The 24,217-nt window shown below is 39.7% G+C and overlaps 1 protein-coding gene across 2 annotated transcripts; it reads right to left on the bottom strand.

Annotated features, from left to right (window-relative positions):
* Positions 1-360: 360 nt before the first annotated feature.
* cdca2 (cell division cycle associated 2) lies at positions 361-20,728 on the bottom strand. 2 transcript variants are annotated; one of them, XM_030142469.1, is made up of 15 exons: positions 20,596-20,728; positions 19,859-20,033; positions 19,062-19,198; positions 14,603-14,768; positions 14,065-14,219; positions 13,551-13,703; positions 9,534-9,663; positions 6,192-6,520; positions 6,062-6,113; positions 5,901-5,975; positions 5,464-5,606; positions 5,211-5,273; positions 4,914-4,985; positions 2,094-2,250; positions 361-2,008 (listed from the first exon to the last, which is right to left on the bottom strand). In XM_030142469.1, exons 2-15 carry the CDS (start codon positions 20,031-20,033, stop codon positions 1,080-1,082), a joined length of 2,736 nt encoding a protein of 911 aa, XP_029998329.1. In that variant the 5' UTR covers positions 20,596-20,728; the 3' UTR covers positions 361-1,079. The 2 variants fall into 2 exon arrangements, with proteins under 2 accessions (XP_029998329.1, XP_029998330.1); XM_030142470.1 differs by having other exon boundaries at positions 4,914-4,982.
* Between the last annotated feature and the right edge of the window lie 3,489 nt (positions 20,729-24,217).

Below are 24,217 nucleotides of genomic sequence, written 5' to 3'. Positions count from 1 at the left end.
ATTTTTTCAATGTGAACTGAATTTGAAACTCAATTTGTTACTGCTCTCTCAGTTCCTCTGTGACAGATGGATGGAGGCAGTAAAGAGGAGCCGATTGGAATCCGTGACTGGTGGGATCTGAGGTTAGAGGTCAATTTACTTCCAGACATTTCTTGGAAGTCAAAATGTAGATCAGAATGGTAATTTACGTCATGATGCATTCAGTTATAGCACAAGGTCCTGGTATATGTAAGCGGAACGCTACTGTACGCCACTGGAACATCCCATTTGTGCATATACTGGCTGTTTTATGATTTGGAGGAAGTCCAGGTAAATGAGTCCAAGTCATCAGATTAAATGAACACAAGCTGATCTCATAAGTGTCTATACGCAATCAAAGCATTTAATCAGAATCAAGGAGTCTGGCAGGGAACATTCTTTGAGAACAAAACTTACTTTAAATTAAACAACACTGCCGATCTGACTAGCTATTAGTAGTAATAACTGACTGAAAGAACATCCATTAAAAACTTAATAATGCAATCAGATCTCTGCAGAGAGGTTTATCAGCAATAACAGTAAAATAAAATCCAGCAAACTCCAAATAAAACAAATGATTCCATCCCTATTTGTATTCTGTGTGTAAAGAACATTTTGTGCCGCAAATTGGTATTCCATTCTTCCAGCAGCGCCCAGTCTAGCCTGACAGTTGGTGAATGTAGTCTTCATCTATCCACAGAGTGAAGGTATTGACTTGTAGATGCTCGATCCAGTGACTTTGGAGAGACTGAAGATGCACTGTGATTACCAGCCGAGTGGTTGGTATTGATTGGAAGGAGGTCAGCGGAGATGATTGGGCTCTCAGCGCATTGACTGACTTGGTTACCGGAGGAAAACCGGCCACAAATTACTAGTGAAGTCTAATAATTCATGAGGAACAGAAATGGACAATTTTTTTCAGTTCATGTGAAATAGACAGACTGTTCTTCAAAAATTCATCTCATTTACTTTTATGAAAACAAACGGCATGTATGACAGTTTAACGATGATTGTTTATTCCCCGTATTTCAGAGCGGCAGACATTGTCTCATGTGGTCAGCTTAAGCCGTCTCAGTCCCAGCTGTGTCCTCCTCAGGGACTGAGGGCTTGGCAGGTAGAGCGCCGCTGAGCCGCCGACCCCTGGTCCTCCTACGGGCCTCTTTACTGGAGTCAGGGGAGATGTGAGGCAGCCAGGCCAGTCCTGTGCCGTTGCTGCCATGATCGAGGTTGCTTTGGTTCCTGAGACTGCGGCGGACTGAGCGCTGCCCTCTGGCGGCGACAGGTTTGAACACATCTTCAAAATTAAAGTCAGCCTGCCAGGGCGCGAGGCACAGATGGGCTGCTCTCTCTTCTTCATGGCTATCGGAGCCTGACCTGTTATTTTCCTGCTGGCTTGCTGCTTGTTCTCCCTGTCCCCTCTCTTCCACTTTATGGTTCATTTTGTCCTCCTCTGGCTGACTCCTCTGGCTCCTCCGGCCCCGCTTGACTTTTCGCTGGGCCGACAAACTTAATGTGTCTTTGAATTCTTCACCTGCAGGACGGCAGACTGAGGTGGGAGAATCTGATCTGGTGGGACATTCTGCTTTCCCATCAGTGTCTGTGCAGAGTGATTGTGCAGAATTGGCAGCACAAAGTTCTTCAGTGGCATCTCCAAGATTTTCAAGTATAGTTTGCGTCAACAGAGTTTCTTTAGAGTCCTCCTGACTTATAGTGGCTTGGCCTTCACAGCATTCATCTACTTTCTCTTCCATTTGGTCCTGGAGGTTACCTTCAGAAATGACCTTTCTTCCCTTGATTGCCTTCCCTCCCCCTCTCCGCCCTGACATCCTTCTTCTCTTTCCAGTGCCACTGTCTTGGAAACAGATAGACACCTCTGGAGCTGTAAAAGTATTTGGGGCGTTGATGTCACCTGTAGCCACCTCAGTTGCAAGGTCACCGTTTCCTGATTGTCCAATACTGAAAACGTGAAGTTGAGGCTCCTGGGGTTGGGCTATTTTCAAGAAATAAGAACAAACATACTCAGGAAAGAGCTGATAGATGAATCATTAAGATAAAAGTGCATCTGCAAATTTTACCAGTGCAGAAAGACTCCAGCACCACCGGAGACTGACTGATGAAAGACCGCCTCTCGGTGATGGGGCTCAGGGCAGGGTTCTTGGACGCATATTCCCGAGAGCCGTAGAGTGAACGGTCCACCTCCCTGTTCCATCGACGTGTTGCTGTGGAGGTCATCTGTGAAAAGACAATCTGCACTGTGAGCAGATCTGCACTCTTTATTGAAATTTTTTTATTAGCAGGTCAGCAACTTTATGATCGAGAGCAGGGTTTTCACTTTTTTTTTTATTGATGTTCTGTGCAGCGAAACGGCAGAACTGAACAGTTATTTTAACCTGATTAATAGGAGGCCATTTGGACTGACACACAGTCTTGACTGATAGAAGGGCAAGGCTGTTATAATGAGACCTATTATCCTGAGGCCTTTATATGACTAGTTTGATTTGCAAGAAATGTCATACCGTATACCATCTACCTGCTCTAATTTTGCACAGAATAAGACACTCTCCAGAATCAGACGTCTGGTTAGCGAGAAGCATGTGGCCCTTATTACCTGTGCATATCCCATCTGTTGGGTAATCGTGTCGGAACAGGCTTTTCACAACATAGTTCAAGATACATTCGTGAAAAATGTTAATCTTAACACCAAGTCCATACCTCTATATGTAATCTAGGAAACACGACAACACCTGGGTATGTTTAATCGTATTTCAGACATTTTCAGAAATAATTTACAAGCAAATTTAATAATGCAAATAATATTTAAAGTAACCAAGCATCACAGGTCAATTATCACAGCAAGTAACATATGTACCCCCATGTAGAGATGGATTTCATATGGAAAAATGGTTATTAACTCTTTCAATGCCATGGGCCGATTAAATCGGCTTTACGAAAACAACCTTTAAAGTGCCACGGGCCGATCAGATCGGCTTTGGAGAACACGCCATATTTGTGTACAAACAAACCATCCACCCCCATTTCTTTCTCACATTTCGATGACGTTCTTTCTGTGTCCCCCTTTTGAGACCAATCAGACGGGAATTTGAGGTCACGCGACCGAATAATATTTTTATATCTTTTTAATGTTTCTTATTCTCCGGTGTTTCATCAGAGGGAGCCCTCCATGCCGGGGGGCGGCTGTGGACTCCGGGGGCTGTGGCGCCTTCTCTCACTGGGGTCCACTCCTTTCTGGTGGGTGGGGGTCCCAGTTGGCCCTCTCCCACTAGTTGGGATGCGGGGCTGTGTTGCTGGTGCCTGGTCGCCGGGGTCAGCGGCTGCCTCCTGGTGCGGATGGCTCCCTGAGACAGCGCCTCCTAAATTGATGTTTTACTTTTACTTGTACATTTTTGTTCTGGTCTACCCGTGCTCAGTCAGTCTTCTTAAGTATGTGTGAGCTTGTGGGTTTGCATGTATATGTGTGTGTGTGTGTGTGTGCGGGTGGGCGTGGGTGGGGGGCGGTACTGATTTTTAAACTGATATGTAAAGCACTTTGTGCTACAGTTTTTAATGTATGAAAAGTGCTATATAAATAAAGATTATTATTATTATTATTATTATAAATTATGCAAATTACGATCAATAATGAATCGGCTGTGTCCGGTGCGTTTTGAATCTAATCAGCAATCGGTCGGATGTTACCGAGCGGTTTCCTGCAGGATTCTTCAAATATTATAAAAACGACGGGAAATACTGAAAAACGGCCAAATTCTGTGGCACTTTTAAGGCTTATTAGCCCCTTAACTGTCTGGCACCGAAAGAGTTAAATTCAGTCAGGATAAATGTGTATTTGCCAACATTTTAAGCACAAGTTTAAAGTAAAAAGGCCGGCACATTTAAAATCTGGTAACATCATTAATCACTTTGACAAAAGAAATAGAATGAATTAAGATACTTTGTGATTTGTTTTAAATGAGCAATGCAGTATAAATAAAATGTAGTATATTATTATTATAAATATTCATGATAATAAAGACTTCACAACTTTAAGCTGAACACTATTTAATGACACGATTTAAGGCCTGATATAAATTAAAAGCATTAAAAAAGTAAGATGTGAGATTGTAGTTAGAAATGAACAAAAAATAAAATGAATTCATTAACCTCAAACGTCCCTTCTGACCCACTGTAAGTGTGCTGCAGTGTATCTATTTACAGAAAACTTGCCCTGCTTGTGTTTTTGTGATTTTCCTCGTTTTATTGCATTGTGGATGCTACTTGGCGTCGACCTTTGGCCAGCAGGACTCTACCTCCAGCCAACAGCTCCAGACATGGTCTGGCTACTCTCTGCAGGTGGAACTCTACAAAACCTTAGCACTTCCAGTTACATGGCTGTCCCTTCGCTTTGCTCTACCCTTGGTTCGCTGCAGTTCTGTGTATGCATGAGACAACTCACAGGGCCGAATTATAGCGATACAAACACAATGGAACACAGGAAGCCTGTGTCTACACTCAGAGGGTGTGCAAAAGTGTTACTGTGTTTATTTGTAGTTTAGAAGATAACTGCTGTAAAACAAGTAAGAAAAAAAAAGGTATTCCTCTATTTCACAGCTTAATTTTTACTATTACTACTCCCTCTTATGGATGGAGGGAAGAGGCCAAAGCGAACGGTGTGTTTGCAAACCACAAGCAAGAAATGTTACAGCCTTTAAGGGCCAACAGACATCCCGTATTAACAACTCTCCGAATATGTGAGGCACTATGTAGGGCAAACTAAGTTCTAGCCAGATTGTGTAGTCATCAGCGCCTTGAGTGCCTCCCAGAAAGACTGTAGGAAGTCTGGAGAGCCGTCTGTGAAGTGGTGTAACAAGAAATCAAACGAACAGACTCAGCCAGCTCACCTTCATCTTCCCAGAGGCCGACTTGGCAGCGGAGCGTGTCGACCTCTTCACAGGTTCGCTCTCTTCTGGCTGCTGAGGGAACAGAGAGTCGGAATAAGGATACATTATATCGACGGTCTCGCTGTCACACTCTCTCACACGTATAAAGTGGATATCATTGCACTTGATTAAGTTCAGATTCAGTGGAATTAAGCAGAGTATTAAATGGTAACGTGTTATAACCTCTAGCTTATTGAAAATACAGTCTTTGCTCTACAAGTGAAACTAAGGTGAGAGTAGTTTGTAAAAATGGCAGACCTTTCTCTTTCGACTGCTGGAGGGAGCTGGAGACTCAGTGGTAGATCCATGCTCCGGGGCAGCCTGCAATGAGAGAAATGGAAAAGGGTTTTGGAGAATGAATGCATACATTATAGAATTCTACAGATGAGAGCAGAGGCTGTTGATAATAACAGACTGTCTTGAATGTAGTAATGTGCTGCCAAAAACAAAAAAATCGTGCCCACAAGGACCTTTCTAAGAGAGGAGATTCAATTCTATATTGGTGCCAGACCTTTTTCCTTCTGTTGCTACATCTGCCAGGAGCTGGAGCTTCACCATCTGCTTGAGGTTGAGTCTCTTTTCCCTTCAAACAAACAGGCTCAGGGGTTTGTAAGGTATCCATCAGGGACACTGTGTTTGGTTGGGAATCAGATTCTGGAGAAAAATATTGTGGTAAAATAACAACCATGTGAGATTCTGACAGCTGTGTTAGTATATTATCGTTAATCCTGGAAAAGCTGTCGAGTAACTTCAGAATTATTGATTGTTTTCCACAGATAATATATAGTTTGGTTTGTCTTGATTTTGAGATGACAAACCCAAGACATGTGAGTTTCTCTCGCTCTCTCTCACACACACACTTACTTTCTGTAGAGTCTTGTACTGTGGTACTCTCATAAGAGTAACAGTGTGAAACAATGAAAGAGAGAAAACTCCTATGAAGTTCACCTGTTGGAATCTGAGAAAGAAACTCCTCATCAAAAGCATCATTTAAATTCAATGGCTGAGCATCCCACGTAAAGCCTGAAAAAAAGAAAAAAATCCGCTAGTAATGCTGCCAGAAATATCAAATTATAACTCTCTGACTCAATAAACTGTAATAACCAAACCTGCATCATCAGTCACTGCTATGTTAATTTCCTCTTTTGATGGGAAAACAATCTAGGAGCAGAAAATAAACTTTAAATTAGGGTAAGATATTCAAAGAAATACTCATAAAAACACTGGCATTATAAATACCTTTCCGTCTGTTTCTTCATCGTCCTCTCCTGTAGATGACATTCTACGGCTGCGAAGGACTATGAGTGTAGGGGATGCACCAAACATAGTGGGGCTACTGGGGTCCTGTTGGGTTGGGGTCTGGGGTTCATTCCTCTCGGGTGTTTTCAGCAGTGAGCGCAGCTTTAAGCTCCCACCTGGTGTGGGTGCTCGTGCTGGTGTGGACCCCTTTTGTAACGGGGTGCTGGGGGGCAGGGTCTTATCAAACAGCTCAGGAGACAGCGGACGTCCAAAGCGCACCTGCTTTTTCTTCCTCTTAACCGTGGGGCCAACAGTGGAGTCAACCTCACCTGCACACAGTAAAATGTGGAAAACACAAATGAGCAGTTGATTTGTCTGCAGCTACACAACGTATACATAAGTGGGGAAAGAAACGATGTTGTGATTAAATGTTTATTGTATAAAATGCAGAGGTATTTAGCTGTGATTGCAACCAGCTGAATACGTCCTGTGTTTTGTTAACAAACACAGAGGGAGCCAGTGTTACATTTTGTTCAGTCCAAACCTTTTAGTCAAAGGGAACAATAACCTAACCTGGACATTATATTAGAATTGGTCTGTTCATTTTTGATTTCCAAGGGGATTCTCAATAGCTGCATCCAATCAGAACAGTCATAAGCCACTTTTACACAGAGATCCCTGAAAAAAGGCGTGAGGTGATCCCACCTTTTTTCCACCATTGACTGATTTCCACAGCTAAGCCAGAGGAGCAACAGAGGTGAGACAGGCTGGACTTTTAGACAGCGGACCTGCATTCTGGAATCAAAAGGGGGGTGACACAGCACTCATTTTTAAATCTCCCCGATGCGGGAGAGACAGCAGGCGCATATGGAGGCACTGGCATGGATTCTGCGGCCCGCCTCTGACGGCTTTGTGCCCCAGGTGAAAATGGCACGTAGTCACAGAATCCTGCCAGTGCCACCATATGGGCCCGCTGTCTCCTGTGCCAGGGGTCGCCATCATCAAAACGTCACACCATGGTTGCGGAACGAGAGGTGTTCCTTTTACACAGCGTTCCGGAATCATGATTCCACCTTTATCACGGCTCTGTTACTACCTCCAGAGGCGTTAGAAAGCCGCAATAAAGGTGGGACCAAATGATCCCACCATTTTGTTTACACAGATGCTGTTCTGGAATAAAGGCGAAATATTTCCACAACAGAAGTGCTGTGTCAAAAGGGCTATAGGTGACCAAACTTTAACATATCAAACCATATCTAACCTGGCCCCACATCAGACAAACTGTTGTAATTAATCTGCCCCATCAAGGCTCAGTGGAAATTAGAATGTAACACAAAATATACTAATAGTTCCACATATGAGATTCTGATTTAACAAAAAAAAAAAAAAAAAAAAGTTATTCTCAAACACGTGGTTTTAACACATTGTTATTACTTGAACTTATGGGGGATGCCATGGATGATGTCTGGTTTGAGTCACAAACTTTATGAACATTAGCTAAAATGGTCTACATGTTCATAGGGTGATGTTCTCGGTGCTCTTGAACAGAGCAGCATCTGGACAAGGAGAACGAAAAGCACTCTTGATCTCTAGTAGAGTGCGCCAACCCCTCCTAACTAACTGTTTAATCATAAAGACCAAGCATGAAGCATGAACAGAGTCTGGTGATGAGGAGATTTACCAATTCTACTCAAAATGCTAGTTTTCAAGCTCAGTAAAAACTGACATAAATACCAGAGTACCTTGTGCTTAAATCAAATATTATTTTATGCTAAAATTGCTGGAGTTAATTAACTTAAATGATTTGAGCTGAACTACCTCATCGAGTGTTAGCTTTTTTTTAATCTTTCCTTCCATTTTATCACTCGGAAAAACTCCATAATAACAATCTCAACAAATAAAAGGGGAACAGACGTATCAACAATTGTTTTATAGTTCACAGCATCTGCAGATTTCGTCAACTTAGATGAAAGATTTAGGACATTTTCATGCCAACTGAAAAAAAAAAAAAAAAAAAAGAGCTATTAATCTTTTACTGTTTTCTTTTTTTTCCCCCCCGACTTTATTTTTTACTATTTTTATTTTTCATAAGAATAGAGCCAGACAGACCAAAGGGCAACAGATAGGGTCATCACAGGAAAGGTGAAATGCTTGACATCATATAAAATGAAAGATGAAAAGAGGCGGGGTCACAGTCTCAGTATCAAGGTCTGTGAGGACTGTGTCCGTGACTGTCTGGTCATTGTAATAAATGACTGTGACTCATACAAAGCCAGAGGAGGTTTTGTTGCATTTTGTAAACCTTAACAAAACACCAAAACTAAAATTTAACAAACAAAATAACCATATTAGCAAAGAAAAATACATTTTTATGATTTTGTTTGACATAACCAGGTTTGTTGACTCAAGTGAACATACACCATCTATTTTACTACATTTAGGACATTTAATTTTCACTTAAGCTTTAAAAAGGAAATGGATATTGACTATACCTTTCACAAGTATCTTCTAACCATACATTTTACAGGGATCCTACAGGTTTCTACAAATTAGATTTAAGACTTTTTCAGACCTTTTTAAGGCTACTTCAGAATTTAATGCCCATTTCATAGCCTATTTCAATACTGCAAAAAAAATCATGTCTCCTGGAATTTAGGAAAATGTATTTATTTACATCATCCTAGATGGAATATTGCATACATACTGTACACAGAACTGAACATTCTGTAGTCATTTCTCACCGGGGGCTTCCGAGTTAGTGATAATTGGTTCCTAATTTCAATATAAATTGTAGAGTTGGGTTAGGTGGAACTTTGCAGCTTATTTAATATTTAAACAAAATACAGCAAACAAGTTTGTGGCAACATAACTTAAGACCTACCATATCAAATTCAACATCTGTTAAAGACTTTTTTTTTTTTTTTTAAGGTATTAAATGCTGATTTGTAAATTAAAGACTTTTCAGACTATTAGACCCCGCAGGAACCCTGATTTTAATTCGTCATCAGAACTTTATTGAGATTGACAAATTTGCTAAACCACATATCAGTCCTAGGGAGTAAAAGCACAGTTCGGTGATGTCTTGATATTTTAAACAACTAATGTTACCCCGTGAGAAATATTAAGCCACCCACTGTAGTTTAAATAGTGGTTTCAACCCCCCCAAAAAAATCACATGCAGTTTATTAATATTCATTTCCTCTTTGAAAACACAGCTTTGCCACTCTGCTGGACTGCTGGATATACTGGGTTAAGCTTAGCCCTGTATTTAAAGCCTCAAAGTGAAACCAAGATAAAAGGCCAGTTTCTCCGGCACAGCTGCAAAGAGCACTGTGTGTTTACCTGTGGGCTTCATCTCCAGCAGAGAAGGCAGAGAGAGGATTTGGAAAGGGGGGGCAGGCTGGGCTGGAGAAGCTGCTGCAGGGTCATCAGGTGTTGGTCGGCTCAGGCTTTGGAGTTCAAAGACACCCTCCTGTTGAGAGAGAACACATGAGAGCCTCAGTTTAGTTGGATTTTCGTTGAGGCTGCTTCACAGAACAGGCTAAGTGGAAGTCACTGACGTACAGTCGTCCTCAAAATTATTCATACCTCTGCCATTTTTTGTTTTTGTGATGAAATGAATGATTTTTGTCAAGTTTGTTTGTGACTTATAAGTGAAGGAATGAAAACAAATGATACTTGAAGAAATACTTTATTTCAGGAGTATTTTATTAAAGGATTTCCATAATGATTCATACCCTAAGTTTACTAAGTCCAATGTCTTTTCTTAATAGTCAGTAGAGTAGCCTTTGCTCTGGATTATGGTTCCTGTTAGTGTCCACAGACTCTTATGTCTCCTGTGGGATGTTGGTCCACTCTTCCTGGGCCAAAGCCTCCAGCTGGGTCTGGTTAGATGGTCTTGTACCCATCACTCTGGTCTTCAGCTCCCTCCACAGATTCTCTTCAGGTCAGGACCTTGACTGGATCATGTCCTTGAACCACTGCTGCACTATCTTGGTGGTATGCTTGGGGTCATTATCCTGCAGGGACGTCCAATCAGGACCAATCTGGAGTTTCTCAGCAGACGCTAACCATCACATTATGTTGCCACCATTATACCAAAGTTATGAGGGTATCATCGGCAACCATCCAGCAAGTATTGCATAAAAGGAGGTCTCCACGGATGCAGACCCAGGAAGATGCCACAACTCAGGACAAAACATCAGGAAGCTCGTCTGGTATTTGCTAGAGCTCTTCTTAGCCAAGATCCTAGCTTTTGGTCCTGTGATCTGAAGAAACAAAGATGGAGTTGTTTGGCCACATGGATGTTGCCAACGCCTGGAGGAAGCAAGGAGAAGCATAAAAGCCAAAGAACACAGTCCCAACCATCAAGCACTGCGGTGGCAACATCATGCTATGGGGTTGCTTTTCGGCTAGTGGCACCAAGAACCTCATCAAGATACAGGGCATCACAAAAAAGGAGGATTATATCAACATCCTGGATGACAATGTGAAAGCATCTGCTGAGAAACTCCCGAATGGATGTCCCTGCAGGACAATGACCCCAAGTATACCACCAAGATAGTGCAGCAGTGGTTCAAGGACATGGTCCAGTCAAAGTCCTGACCTAAATCATATAAAGAATCTGTGGAAGGAGCTGAAGACCAGAGTGATGGGAGGAGACCATCCAACTGGACCCAGCTGGAGGTTTTGGCCCAGGAAGAGTGGACCAACATCCCACAGGAGACATAAGAGAGTCTGTGGACACTAACAGGAACCATCATCCAGAATAAAGGCTACTCTACTGACTATTAAGAAAAGACATTGGACTTAGTAAACCTAGGGTGTGAATAATTTTGAACATGGTGTTTTTTGGAAATCCATTAATAAAATACTCCTGAAATAAAGTATTTCTTCAAGTATCATTTGTTGTTATTCGCTCACTTGTGTATCACAAACAAACTTGACAAAACTCATTCATTTTATCACACACACACAAAAAAAAAAAAAAATCATAAAAAATGGCAGGGGTATGAATAATTTTGAGAATGACTGTACATCTGATACAGCAACAGCTTCAGCATAAAGTTGCTGAGTTTGTACACATTTTTTAAGGTCAAATTCAAGCACTTGTAAGGGTAATTTCTCCAGAACAGCATCTTATCGTCGTGGTAAATTACATATCTACAGGAATACATACACTCATGATTATCCTTATCAAAATGAGGTACACTGTATGATGCTATAAACGTATGAAATTAGGTTTCATAACAGCAAAAAGTTTAGAAATTAAAGAACACAAAGTTTTCTTCAAAAAAGGGAAGCCACCTGGCATTCTTCAGGCACACTCGCACCGAGCCAAAGATTAAGATAAAAATCTAACTGGAGTCGACCTGAGAACACCTGCTAATGATCTTTTTTGACATATAGCTGTATTTTTCAAAATGTATCACCTCTTTGTAAGTGGCTTTGGCTTGCTATGTAACCTGGCAGAGTTTATACTAAAAATACACAAATAAATCACATCAGAGTTATAATTGCAAGCACTGAAACTCAAATTCAAGTACTTTTCAGACCTCGAAAACACAACATTGAAATTCAAGCATTTTCAAGGATCTCAAGCACCCATACAAACCCTGGATATAGTGGAAATAGTATATGAATGGTTCCTGTTTAAAAACACTAAACATAAAACATGTTGGTTTAGCTGGAAACTGAATTGTATCTCTGTGATAAAATATCAGTGCAGAGATAAAACATCTGCAAATTTATATATATATAACAAATAAACTTTATGGGTGAAAAGGGTCTTAAAATCCAGAACTTTCTCACCTTGACAATGACATGGAGTCAACTGTTTGTGGTGACTCTACTTCATAAAATATCTATAAACCACTCAGCGTTAACCGCTTCCATTCATTGCCCTACAGAGAACTCAATCTGATATAATGCTTTATTCAGAAACACTACACACAAGAGAACAAATGGGGTAGCCCATCATTGCCCATGCAGAATTGCTGTTATTACCAGCTGCATCTAGTTGGTTTGAAGAGCACTTCAGGACCTGTTATCTTTGGGAGAGGTAAGTGATTTATTTATTTTTTTTGTGGTTAAGTGGTACAAAATCCAAACTACCCCTGATTCCATGCCCTTCTGCCTCATATCCACCACCATTCAGCTATTCCACAAACACCCTCTTTTCCACTTTCCCACTTGTCAAAATCATGCAGTGGATAGTTAAGACTCAGAATGGGGTCGAAATTACACTTTCCAGTTACTCTCATAAAGTCGCTGTATACGTTTCATTTACATTTCCCCTCATAATAATAACTGATACTCTCTGAAGAGTCCACAATGGGAGCCTTAAACCTCAGTTTTGATTTTATTTCTTGGTGCTACCATTAAATACAGAAAATCCTTGATGCAAAGCTGTTTGTTGCTTCAAAGCAGAGAAAAATGTATTAGCTGCAACCATTTGATGGTAGTTACAGTCTTCAATCCAAATAAGAACAAGACTTCAAAAGTATAATTTTACAATACCGCTGCTGAAACATCCCGTTAGTGTACAAGTTCCAAAGAAAACAAAACTCAAGAAAATGGGCTACGGTACAATCTTTAAAATTCTTCCAAAATGTGAACAAATCTCAGGGTTTAGTTTCTTCCATAAAAATATAAAGCAGAAAAATCAATGACTGAAATCCATCCATTAAACAGGGTTCCTACAGGTTTCTACAAGTTAATTTAGATAAGTTAGCTTCTACAAGTTTCTAAAAGTTAAATTTAAGACGTCTTAAGATCTTTTTAAGACTACTTAGAACAGAATTTAATGCCCATTTCACAGCCTATTTAACATTCATACTGGCAAAAATTCACGACTCCTAGAATTTAGGAAAATGTATTTATTTACTCTAATGCTTTGATTCCCACCGTTCCGAGTCATTCTCACGGGGGCTGCCAAGTTAGCAATAATTGGTTCCTAATTTCCATATAAATTGTCGAGATGGAACGGGTGGAACTGACACATTCAAACACAATACAGCGAACAAGTTTATGGCAACATAATGTAAGATCTACCATATGAAATTTAATACTTTTAAAGACATTTTAAAAAGGTATTAAATGCAGATTTGTAAATTCAAGACTTTTAAGACCCTGCGAGAACCCTGATTAAAAGTCATTTATGCCCGACCTGTTCATTGTATGGGTTTTTTTCTACAAAGCTCAGAAGCATGCATCCTAAAAAAGCAGGAGCCTCTCCTAAAGAGCCTGAAACAGATGCTGATTTATCTGTTAATTATTCTTCAGTGAACTGTAGTTTTGTGTGTGTGTGTGTGTGTGTGTGTGTGTATGCGTAACAGTCTGGAAAGGCTAGGCGCTGACCTGCTGATTCTCTGTGGGTGAATATGCCTTGACCTCAGAGGAAACGGGTGGTTCACAGTCAGCAAAGAAAGGTGGTGAAATCAGCTCAGCTTGTGCTTCTTCCACTGTTTCACTGGATTGGACCGGTCCTTGTCTCACTGGTTGCTCTTCTTCCTGTGGACATCATTTAGAGATTCATACTGCTTTCACATTGCTGCTTTGGATCCAAACAGCGGACAAACATACTGACATAAGTAACAATTATCAGACTGTTACTGACATGCACTTTCTAAAATAAATACAGCTCCAAGTCTATAAACCAAAAGCAAAAAAAAAACAAAAAAAAAAAAAACAATATTCAGCACTCTGAAGAGCGCTTGTTTTCCTCTGACCCTGTAAAGCTCTCTCTACCGTTCAGACGGGCGTTAAAGGTAATCCACGAATTCTGTGCAGGCCAAGTATAGCGAGGTAAAACCTTTTATGTAGCTAAATTATTAATAGCAGTCAAGTAAGTACATGGCCAGAGAGAGTGTACCTCCTGTTCCCTCAAACTGAAGTGGAGGGTAGGAGCGCTGGCCTCTCTAATCTCCATCTCACAGCCTTGAATGGGGCCCACGCGCCTCCTCTTGCCGGGTGTGGGCGTCATCAAGCGTGGGTGGTTCTCTTTGCCTGCATCAAGATTTGTTCTATCTAAGGAGGAGACATATCCAAACAGTTAAAAAAAAAAAAAAAAAAAAACATTGAAAAAAAAAAAAAAAAAAAGGGAATTTAGATAAAATAAACATCACATCAAACATAGTTTAAAAAAAAAAAGCAACTTCAAAGTTTTTAATCAGAAGGAGCAGAGATGAAATCTAACTCAAGCAACAAACAGCTTGGAAAGTGGGCCACTTAAGAAGATGACCAATCTCAGTAGAAATGATGGCTGGAAGATGTTGTCGGTGTCAGCTTTATACTGTGCTATGAATTAATCCACAGCAATGGTGCCTCCAGACATCATAAAGAAGCCCTACTGGCATAGATTCCTGTTGAGTAATGAAACTATTAATCCTGTGGCAACGAGGCGGCCTCACCAGACAGATAATCTCTTGTCTTGATGCATCCTCCAGTGTTGCTGTCCTGCCTTGGCATCGCTTCACAGACCTCACTCTCCTCCAAACCCATCAGGCTCTGGAACGAGGCCATCTTCTGCTTCAGCGTGGAGGCGACCCGGGGAAGGAAGGGGCTACTTTTGACAAGCTGAGAGTTGAGACAGCAAAAACAAACATATCTGCTCAGTGATGCAGCCTGACAGGTCATAGACTTCTGAAATTGCAAAAGTGGTATTACTGAGAGGCAGAAGCATCTATCACGTTTTCTCCACATCACAGAGGAGTTTTGTGGCTTATGGAGCTAGGGAACATCTAAATGGTAAATTCGAGTGAGGCTCAAACTTCAGAACAGTCATGGCAATTTACAAAATCAGCTCTCACAGTGAAAAAGTTAACCACAATACTGAAAAACACAACCCTCCCCAAAAAAATTACATGAACAAGAAAATTATATTGAAGTACAAATACAATAGCATCACAGTTTCATGTTAAATTATCATGGTTGAGAGCATCTATGTGCCATGTGTGACAAACCACAGAGTAAACCAGTAGAGGTGTATTAGACAGGAATCTTAACACTTATTGATAATTCAAATTATGCATCATATTTAACCCCCCCAACAATGCTGAAAACACCTGTGACTGACCATCTACGCTGAAAATCTACCACATGATTTTCCACCTCAATGTAGATTTTCTGCGTAGATACATTCTTTCGAAACACCCACTAATGTGCACAAAGTTATTTGCAAAGATCACATCATAGATTTTGCCAGTGGATTGATGTCCATATTCCAGAAAAGTGCTGATTTTCAATTCTCAAGTCTTTCTTCTTTAGTTTTTCAGTTGACAATTGAAAATAAAGCCATTCCATTTATATGTTTACACACAAACCTTTCAAAAAAAAAAAAAAAAGAACAGTTGCACTTTTCTATTACAGTCCGTGATGATTTAATCGACATAACAGAATCTAGGAGGTTCTTAGAATCTCCAAAAGTAGGATGGGAGCTAGAGCCTTCAGCCATCAAGCTCCACTATTGTGGAACCACCTCCCTGCCTCGGTCCGGGAGGCAGACATCCTCTCTATGTTTAAGAGGAGGCTAAAAACTTTCCTTTTCAATGAAGCTTATAGCTAGGGTGGCTCAGGCTGCTCTTACTTGTGCTGCTGTAGGCTTAGCCTGTTGGGAGACATCATGATACACTGAGCTCTTCTCTGCTCCTCCTCCTCTCTGACCTTCTCTCTCCTAATCTTCCCCTTTATTCACACCCAAGCAGATACATGTTACTGACTTGTCTTCTTCCCTAGAGTTTCTGTGGTTTATGTCCTCCCAGGTTTTCCCTGGATCATCTCTGGACCTGCTGCTGTGGTCCTTCTTCTCTCCTGCCTTCATCATCATCACTCACTTATCCATATAGCTGTGATAGTGTTAATTATAAAGTTCCATAGATGGTAGAGGTTTCTATCATTTGTAGTAACAATTACAGTAATAGTATATCCACTGTTAATACATGTACTTGCAGTAGTAGTATTAACAGTTATGGACATTTGTTCTAGTTATGTAATTATACTAGCATCAGCTGTTCCAGTTTTTAACAGTTCTAGTTCAGTTTGCTGTGCATCCATGTGTCTGCCCCTACTCCCCCCCTTCTCCCCAGTCTCTCTCTCTTTTTCCTCTTCCTTTATCCTCTCTTTTAACCCCAACTGGTCAAAGCAGATGACCATCCTCCAGGAGTCAGGTTCTGCTCCAGGTTTCTGCCTGTTAAAAGGAGGTTTTTCCTTCCACTGTCACAAAATGTTTGCTCCTGGAGGATTCTGTTGGGTTTCTGTAAATTGGCTTTCGAGTCTGGTTTCGACCAGCTCTGTATGTAAAGTGTCATGAGATAACTTTTACACTGTATTATTAAAATTTGATTGACTGAACCACCATATTCATTCCAAGGATAAACCAAGTGAGTTTTAGTAATGTAATTAAACTAAAATTGTAAACTAGTAACCTTTAATGGCAGACATGTGGCCTGTGTGGTGAATCTGACCTGATGTGGATGAAGAATAAACAGTTGAAAAAAAAACAGATATGTACAGTATTCTTTCTTCTGTATTTCAGTTTGAGGCAAACTAGGGTTGAAAGCAAAAGCTGAGGTTTATATTTACCTCCGCCAAGGAGGTTATGTTTTTGCCAGGGTTTGTTTGTTTGTTTGTCTGTCCGTTAGTGTGCAACATAACTCAAAAAGTTATGGACAGATTTGGATGAAATTTTCAGGGTTTGTTGGAAATGGGATAAGGAAGAAATGATTAAATTTTGGTGGTGATCGGGGGTGGGGGGGCCCACGGGGGGGGGCCACTGATCAGCCTTGGTGGAGGTCTGCGCTCTCCGAGTGCTTCTAGTTACAAGATATTTACTAGTCAAAACACTGACAGTGATGTTCAGATGTTCTCCAATAGTTAAGCCAATTTTTCCTACACATATCTGATCAATATTGTATCATCAGACCACGCCAGTAAATTCACAAGGGTCTGCTTTGTACTGTCTGATGTTTTTCAGTATAATGTTAGGCCTCAGATGATGTCACATTCTTCAGGTCCATCTTAATGCAGTCCTCACATTCATTTCAACAGTTGGCAGTGATTATAATTATCCTGTCCACACTGACCATTAAGTGTCTGTCCTCAATGCAAAATTGATACAAGAAAAAGGTGACCACTATTAAATAATGATTATTATCAAACCAGACTGCTAATGTTGATGCATATATTGATGGAAACTCCCAGCATCTGCTTCACACATTCTGATCACTACTGCTTACAGTGCAGTCAGGATTAATGTGTATGTAGATATAAAATCAGTAATCTTGTTTAGACAGCTGTGACTGTTAGATATTTTAGACAAACATGCCATGACTCTGTGTGTTATTTCTGCACTCAAGTCAGAGTATACTACATATGTGACATCTATTTGCACAGGACTAGTGTAACCTCCAGTGATATTTAAACCCTTGTGTATGCATTTCATTTGGTTATTTGCACAGGATAAGCAGTCTATTCTTTACTAGAATTTTTGAATTTTGTAACATTCTGTTCTGTCTACAGCAGGCTCAGTACTTACAGATGTTTGTAATGCTTGTCATCCATCTCATCTTTTGAGATGTCACTTTTCTTAAAGTAGTGTATGACTTCACTAATTTTTCTTCAAATCTGTAAAACCTGAGTGAAAGCCTCTTTATCACTAATCCATTAGTCTTTCTGTGCTTATGCACCTCAATCACTTCCTGCACAGTGAACAACTTTGAAGTGTACTCCATCACAAGCAGTCCATTTGTTTATATACCAAACTGATATGTCACTCAGGCCTCTTCGGAAATTTTGTTGCGAAGTGCGTTGTGGGAATTGGAATTCCACGGAGTCGCAGTATGGCCGCAGCAGCAACAAACACGGAAACGGCTTCATTGCGTCTTGCTGCTGCGGTTGCGTGGAATTCCGAAAAGGCCCAAATGACAGTTTGGTTTCAGTTTCGTATGTAAACAAACAGACAACTTGTGATGGAGTACACTTCAAAGTTATTCACTGTGGGAAGTGATATAGGTGCATTAGCACAGAAAAACTTATGGATTAGTGATAAGGGGGATATGACTGGGGTTTTACAAATTTGAAGAAAAATTAGTGATGAAAGTCATACACAGCTTTAAGGATCTAACTTAGTTTTTCTGGTGAATATCAATACTATATTGCATCTTGAGCCTCCTGAATTTACACTGATGACACTTTCAGTTATCATCCCCAGAAAGCCTCTATAGTCCTGGACTGCATCACAGAGATGTCGTTTTGCACAGGACTTACATTATCACAGGATATCTGTGTTCACTGAAATAGGGTTGGCAATTTGTGCTGAACTCTTTAACAAATTACAGACATGATTGATTTGGACAGGACTAAGATCACAGACGATCTCTGTATTTACAAACTTCCAGAGGTCCATAGGTAACACTAGTCCTGTGTGAATGGGGCGTTAAATGATGTGAAGGGGGTTCTGGTAATGCAAGCAAACCCCCCAACTTGTTTAACTGTTATCAGCCAGGCACTGTACACAGCACAGAGGCTTTTGCACATTGTAAGTTCATTTAATTATTTTTTATTTAATTATTCCTAGGGTAAAATATAACATTAATATATCACAATAACAATCTCTGCATAATATTTAAGCATGCATAATTACCAAAGAATATCAAGTACAAACAGCTATAGTTCACAGGTGAGTTGCTGTGATGGTAAGAGTTTTTGGGGGCTTGTCTAACACATAAAACTAAGGAAACTATGTTGCACAGTCCCATCCTATATTAGTATTGATCACAGAGAGTAGACCAGAAGCCAGACCCTGTTTCACACTCTAATATGATGTGACAGGGATGCTAAACGTGCTCAGCTGTAACCTGAGAAGGATCTCACCTCTGGAGTGCGATGGGATGTTGGAGTCTTCATTTTCTGTTGTGCGATGAAGCGGATGAGGGAGTTGGTCTCTGGAGAGCCTCGGACACCCACAGAGGACCTCCGCCTTGCTTTTAGTTGGGCTAGACGAGACTTATCTACACCAGAATAATGCCGCTTCAGTGATCAGTGCAATACACAGGATATGGGTCAGTCCTTTCCAAGTCACCCAAAATAACATTTTCCCATGAAAAAGTTTCAGTTCAAATACTCCTTCATGAGAAAAAAAAAAAAGGTTTTCAGCACCGCAGTTATATATTACTAGATCTCACACACTCATCTTGTAATTCAGGTCCACATAAACTGTGAATTTAATAAAATTACAAATTATAACACCACACAGTATTATAGTGTTAACTGAGTCAGCAATAACAAATTGACTGGAATTCATCTTGTATTTCTCATGTGGTTTCTCAAATATTGAGTGTATATTTTAAACACATTACTGTAAAAATATCCAGAACTGGTGAGTTGCTGTAAAGAACCTCACAAATTCATAATTAAAAAGTTTCTGAGTAGAGCCATATGGTTTTGCATATTCCTTTGAATTTGGCAGTGCTTTTACATGATTACTTTCAAGACCATCCATAACATGAACTGGGAGGGCACACATATAATCAGTCAAGTCAGTTTCTTCTCCCTGATTGTATGCAACACAGGTGTAATTTTCCTGCGTCTTGTACAGAACAGGTTAAAGCCCTGCTAGAGGATATGACAAAGACACCAGTTTGGCTTCAAACAAGGCTCATTGCTCTCACCTTTGCGTTTTGATGAGGGTAATGATGCTGGGGTAAAACTCTGGACAGAGATACCAAATTGAGATGGTGTGAGCCCAGAGAAATTCAGAGGGGCAAAAGAAGTGTCAGCTAACACAGTGCAGGAGTCCTTTTGGTCCTCTTGAGTGTCAGGAGTATTTATCTCTAAGGAAGCCATCTGTATGGACAATTGTTACACAGACAACAGAGCAGGATAACATGTCACCAGGGAGTATATTTCAATTATACAGTATGACATATTGTTGTAGTCCATTACAACCTATGATAATGAGAAATATGTAGGAGCACATCAATACAAACGAGATAGGATTGCCTTGAATAGAGCAGGAAGCTTGTGCAGTTCAGCACTAGGTAACAAAACGTTAAATTATGCTACCTTTGTAAAAATAAATGACTATTCAGTGAACTGTAATAGTCGTTAGCAGTCGACGTCCATCAGAGGACACCGCACCTAGTTAGCTGTGTTAGCTACCTAGCATGTTTGTAGCTCTAACTAATGCAATGGTTACCATAAGACACAAGGCACAAACAGTAACTAATTACTACGTATCTAAGTATAAGTGCAGGTAACAGTAATTGTTGTTTAGCTTGTTTTACCTAGTTAGCTTGTATGAGTCTGAATGATTAGCAAACAGCAATAACAGCTAGCTACTGAACTCTGGCAATATTTGAGCCCGTTGCGTTTAAGAAGATAGTATGACATCAAATTAAGCACTTACTTCGTCAAATTCAGGACGACGACAACGACACAATGTTTAAATATATTTTTTTTAAACGTTAAAATACAGTGGCTTAAACTACACTAAAATGTCGCAAAAAGGCCATGAATACGTTTTTACTACAAACGATCAGACACAGGGATCGATTCAAAATACGCTCCACAACAGACCGGGCTGCGGCGCACAGATCACTACGCGAAGCAGTCCGCAAACCTACAACACAACAATCCCTGAGAGAAGTTAAACTAAAAAATTATGTTTGTAAATGCAATTCATAAAGGGCAAAAATAAGCTCTAGTGAATAACAACGATTATCGCTGAAAAATGTTGTCATCAGTGGGGGACTATTTGCACGGCGTCTGTGGACCGGAACTAGTTTAATATAAACTGGCCAATAGAGAGGCCGGAAATGAATCACGTGTTTTATCGAAGCATGTGATTGATAGACGGTACTAGTTGAACTGATGATGATAAACCAGATAATTATGATATAATAGACCCACTCTAATGTTTGATTATACGGCTTTATTAAAGCAGACATTCTACATAACCAATACTTTTGAATTATTTTATGTACATTTTGCCTATAATACTTATGTTCTGTACTTCTTATGAAAAAGTTTGATTTCAGCCCAGTACTATTTCTGCACTATATTTAAAAATGATCTGAATTCTTCTTTTTTACTGTGATAAATTGGAAATCCGTAATGTTTTCCATAGAGCAGGGGTGGGCAATTAAGTTTCCTATAGGGGCAAATGAGAAACTTTGACAGTTGTTAAGGGACGGATCAATACACTTGCATCTCTCTCTCTCTCTCTCTCTCTCTCTCTCTCTCTCTCTCTCTCTACTATAATACAAAAACAGTAAATGCAACAATATAATAATAAAATGAAAATGTGGAGCTCAGAATACAACTATCTAATGAATATTCACAAAAAGACTTTCGAAAATGTGCAAAAGCAGCTCCACATTAACTTTACATAAAAAACTATAAATGCATCCAGCTTTGTTTGCATATCACAGTTCCTTTTTTCTTTACCTCTGACTTCAGTAAAGTAATATTTACAAGTCCATGACTTGTTTAAAACTCTGCATTCGGAATCAGTCTTTCTTTTTTTGGCATTAGCTGACATCTTCATGGGCTGAAACTGATCAACAAACCTATCAGAGCATATGCCTTATGCAAGAACAGAAAGTATGTGTGGAAAAACGGTAAATTAGCAGATCCTTCAAAATAAAAGCAGTGGCGTTGTATTGGTTATGTCTATTATGATGATATATATTTGCATTGACTTTTAATTTGCCAATGACCTCATGTGGGTCAGTTAGGGTCAGTTGTCGGGCCACATGTGGCCCCTGGGCCTTACAATGCCCAGGTCTGCCATAGAGGCTCATTAATGGTGAGCAGCTACGTTCAAAATGCAGAAATCACAACATGCACTTCATTAATATGACGTTTTGAGGTGAAAATTAAAGGAGGGCATTTTTCTGGGGATCTTGTTTGTCTGAAACTTGCTCACTCTCAGGTCGCCATCTGTTGTTGGCTGCTTTGCAACTAAACAGCTGGAGCTTCTACTGCATCCTTCTCAGTTCATTGGTTTCATCGCTGACCTGATGCTTAAAATTAAAGCTCCCAATATGTCAGCCAGACAGGTAGCAACTCATAAAGTCAGTTTGTCTTAGTGGAGAATAAACATTGCATTGTATTTTCCAGGTTGTGCAGCCTATGGTCCAAGTCTTCGTACATAAACTAAACACTCTAGCAGTTCTTATGGTTTAGGCATCTAAAACAGGGATGTCAAAGTCACTTTAGTTCAGTGGCCACGCACACCCCAGTATGATCTCCAGTGGACTAAACCAGTAAAATGATACCATAATAACCTATAAATAATGTCACATTCAAGCTTTTCTCTATGTTTTATAGTGGAAAAAAGGAGAATTACATTATGAAAATGTTTACAACAACTAACTATTGATTAAAAAAAAAGTGTATAACATGAACAACCCCAAATGACCTGACATTTCTTAAGAAAATTAAGTGCATTTTTAATAATATTATGCCTCAGCTGATCATTTAAACTTCCAGATCACGGTTGATCTACAAATGCACTGAACATTTAGTAAACAGGCATAATATTGTTTGCTTGTAAATGTAAACATTTTCATGTAATTTTACTTTTTTACACTCAAACAAAGAGAAAAATTGGACATATATTTGATCTTATTAATAATAATTTGTGTCTTTATCATATCAATGTTGTATTCAGTGTATGTAATGTTATGTAAATGTGAATGAGTTTTAATTCATGAAAAAAGTATTTTTAAATGAAAACTATAAGCTTCACTTCCATGTATGATGAAAGTGACATGACAATACCTCAAACTTGGCATTTTAAATAAATCACCATTTTATATGTTTTTGCAATTTTTATTTATTTTTCTATTGGTATCATTCCAATGACAGTCTTTGTTTATTAAAAATATATAATTAATGTGATTATTAGATCAATTTGAAGTATTTTGGTATCAGCAAAAGTAAGTGATAGCGCTTCTACTATTTTTGTAAAATGACCCAGATGTCATTATTTATAGGTTATGATGATATTATTTTACTGGTTCGACACACTTGAGATTAAATAGGGCCCTGAACTATAAGGATTTTGACATCCTTGACTGTTAATATCTTCAGTGTAATTTTTGCACTTTGCAAATTCATCCCACGGGTCGCATTGGGTCCTTTGCTGCACCGATTTTGACCCAGGGTTCATATGTTTGACAGTCTTGATCTAAAACATGGTTTGTGTGTTTATGCTATTGCTTTAATTGAGTGTTTTTAATAGAGATGCTCAACAAAACAAAGTGAACACCCTCTCAGGCTGAGCTGCTAATAACGAAAAAACAACTCAATCATGTGACCTCCAAACATTTAACTTGAGTGTCCTATAATCAACAAAATTTTGATTATCCCATAGATTGTAGGTAAACTGTGGTCTGCTCTTGAAAAGACCAGTAAATCGTAGCCACACACTGAAAAAAACTGAATTCCTCCATTTGCGAGGTTTCAGAGTCTGCGGCACAGCTGAGTACACCGAGATCAGATGCAACTGAAAGCCTGTCTCTACAGCTGAGACTGTCTACCACATGAGGCATGTGGCTTCTTTTGCTGACACCAAGGCTGTGAAAGTCAATAGAAGTTTGACTGTTGTTGTGTGCAGCGCAGACTTGGAGAAATGAAACAGCTTTCGACATATAGACAAGTGATCTGAGCCCGGAGCTGCATGAATCCCTGTCAAAAACTGAGATGTTATGCTTCTGGAAAATTTCACACCTGCTTAAAAATCACCAGAAAATCTATATACAGTATCCAGCAGTTATTTACATGCCAATATCTATAAATGTCTTTGTTTCCTAAATATACCTGGTGATAAATCTAAAAATATCAAATGGAATACAACAGATACAGAGAAATCGCAACCTGTTTATAACATCCATACTAAAACACTCACCTTTTCTGTTATAAAAGTGACATCACTGACTCTCACGCCCACCGAAGAAATTATATACCTGCCTCCTCCTGCCACAGTTACATTTATCTGACACATAAAGTTGGTTTCTCTTGAA

Source organism: Sphaeramia orbicularis, chromosome 9, assembly GCF_902148855.1.
Source record: "Sphaeramia orbicularis chromosome 9, fSphaOr1.1, whole genome shotgun sequence".
Taxonomy (NCBI): Eukaryota; Metazoa; Chordata; class Actinopteri; order Kurtiformes; family Apogonidae; genus Sphaeramia; species Sphaeramia orbicularis.
The sequence above is the reverse complement of the archived record's forward strand: the minus strand, read 5'-3'. Positions and strand labels throughout refer to the sequence as shown.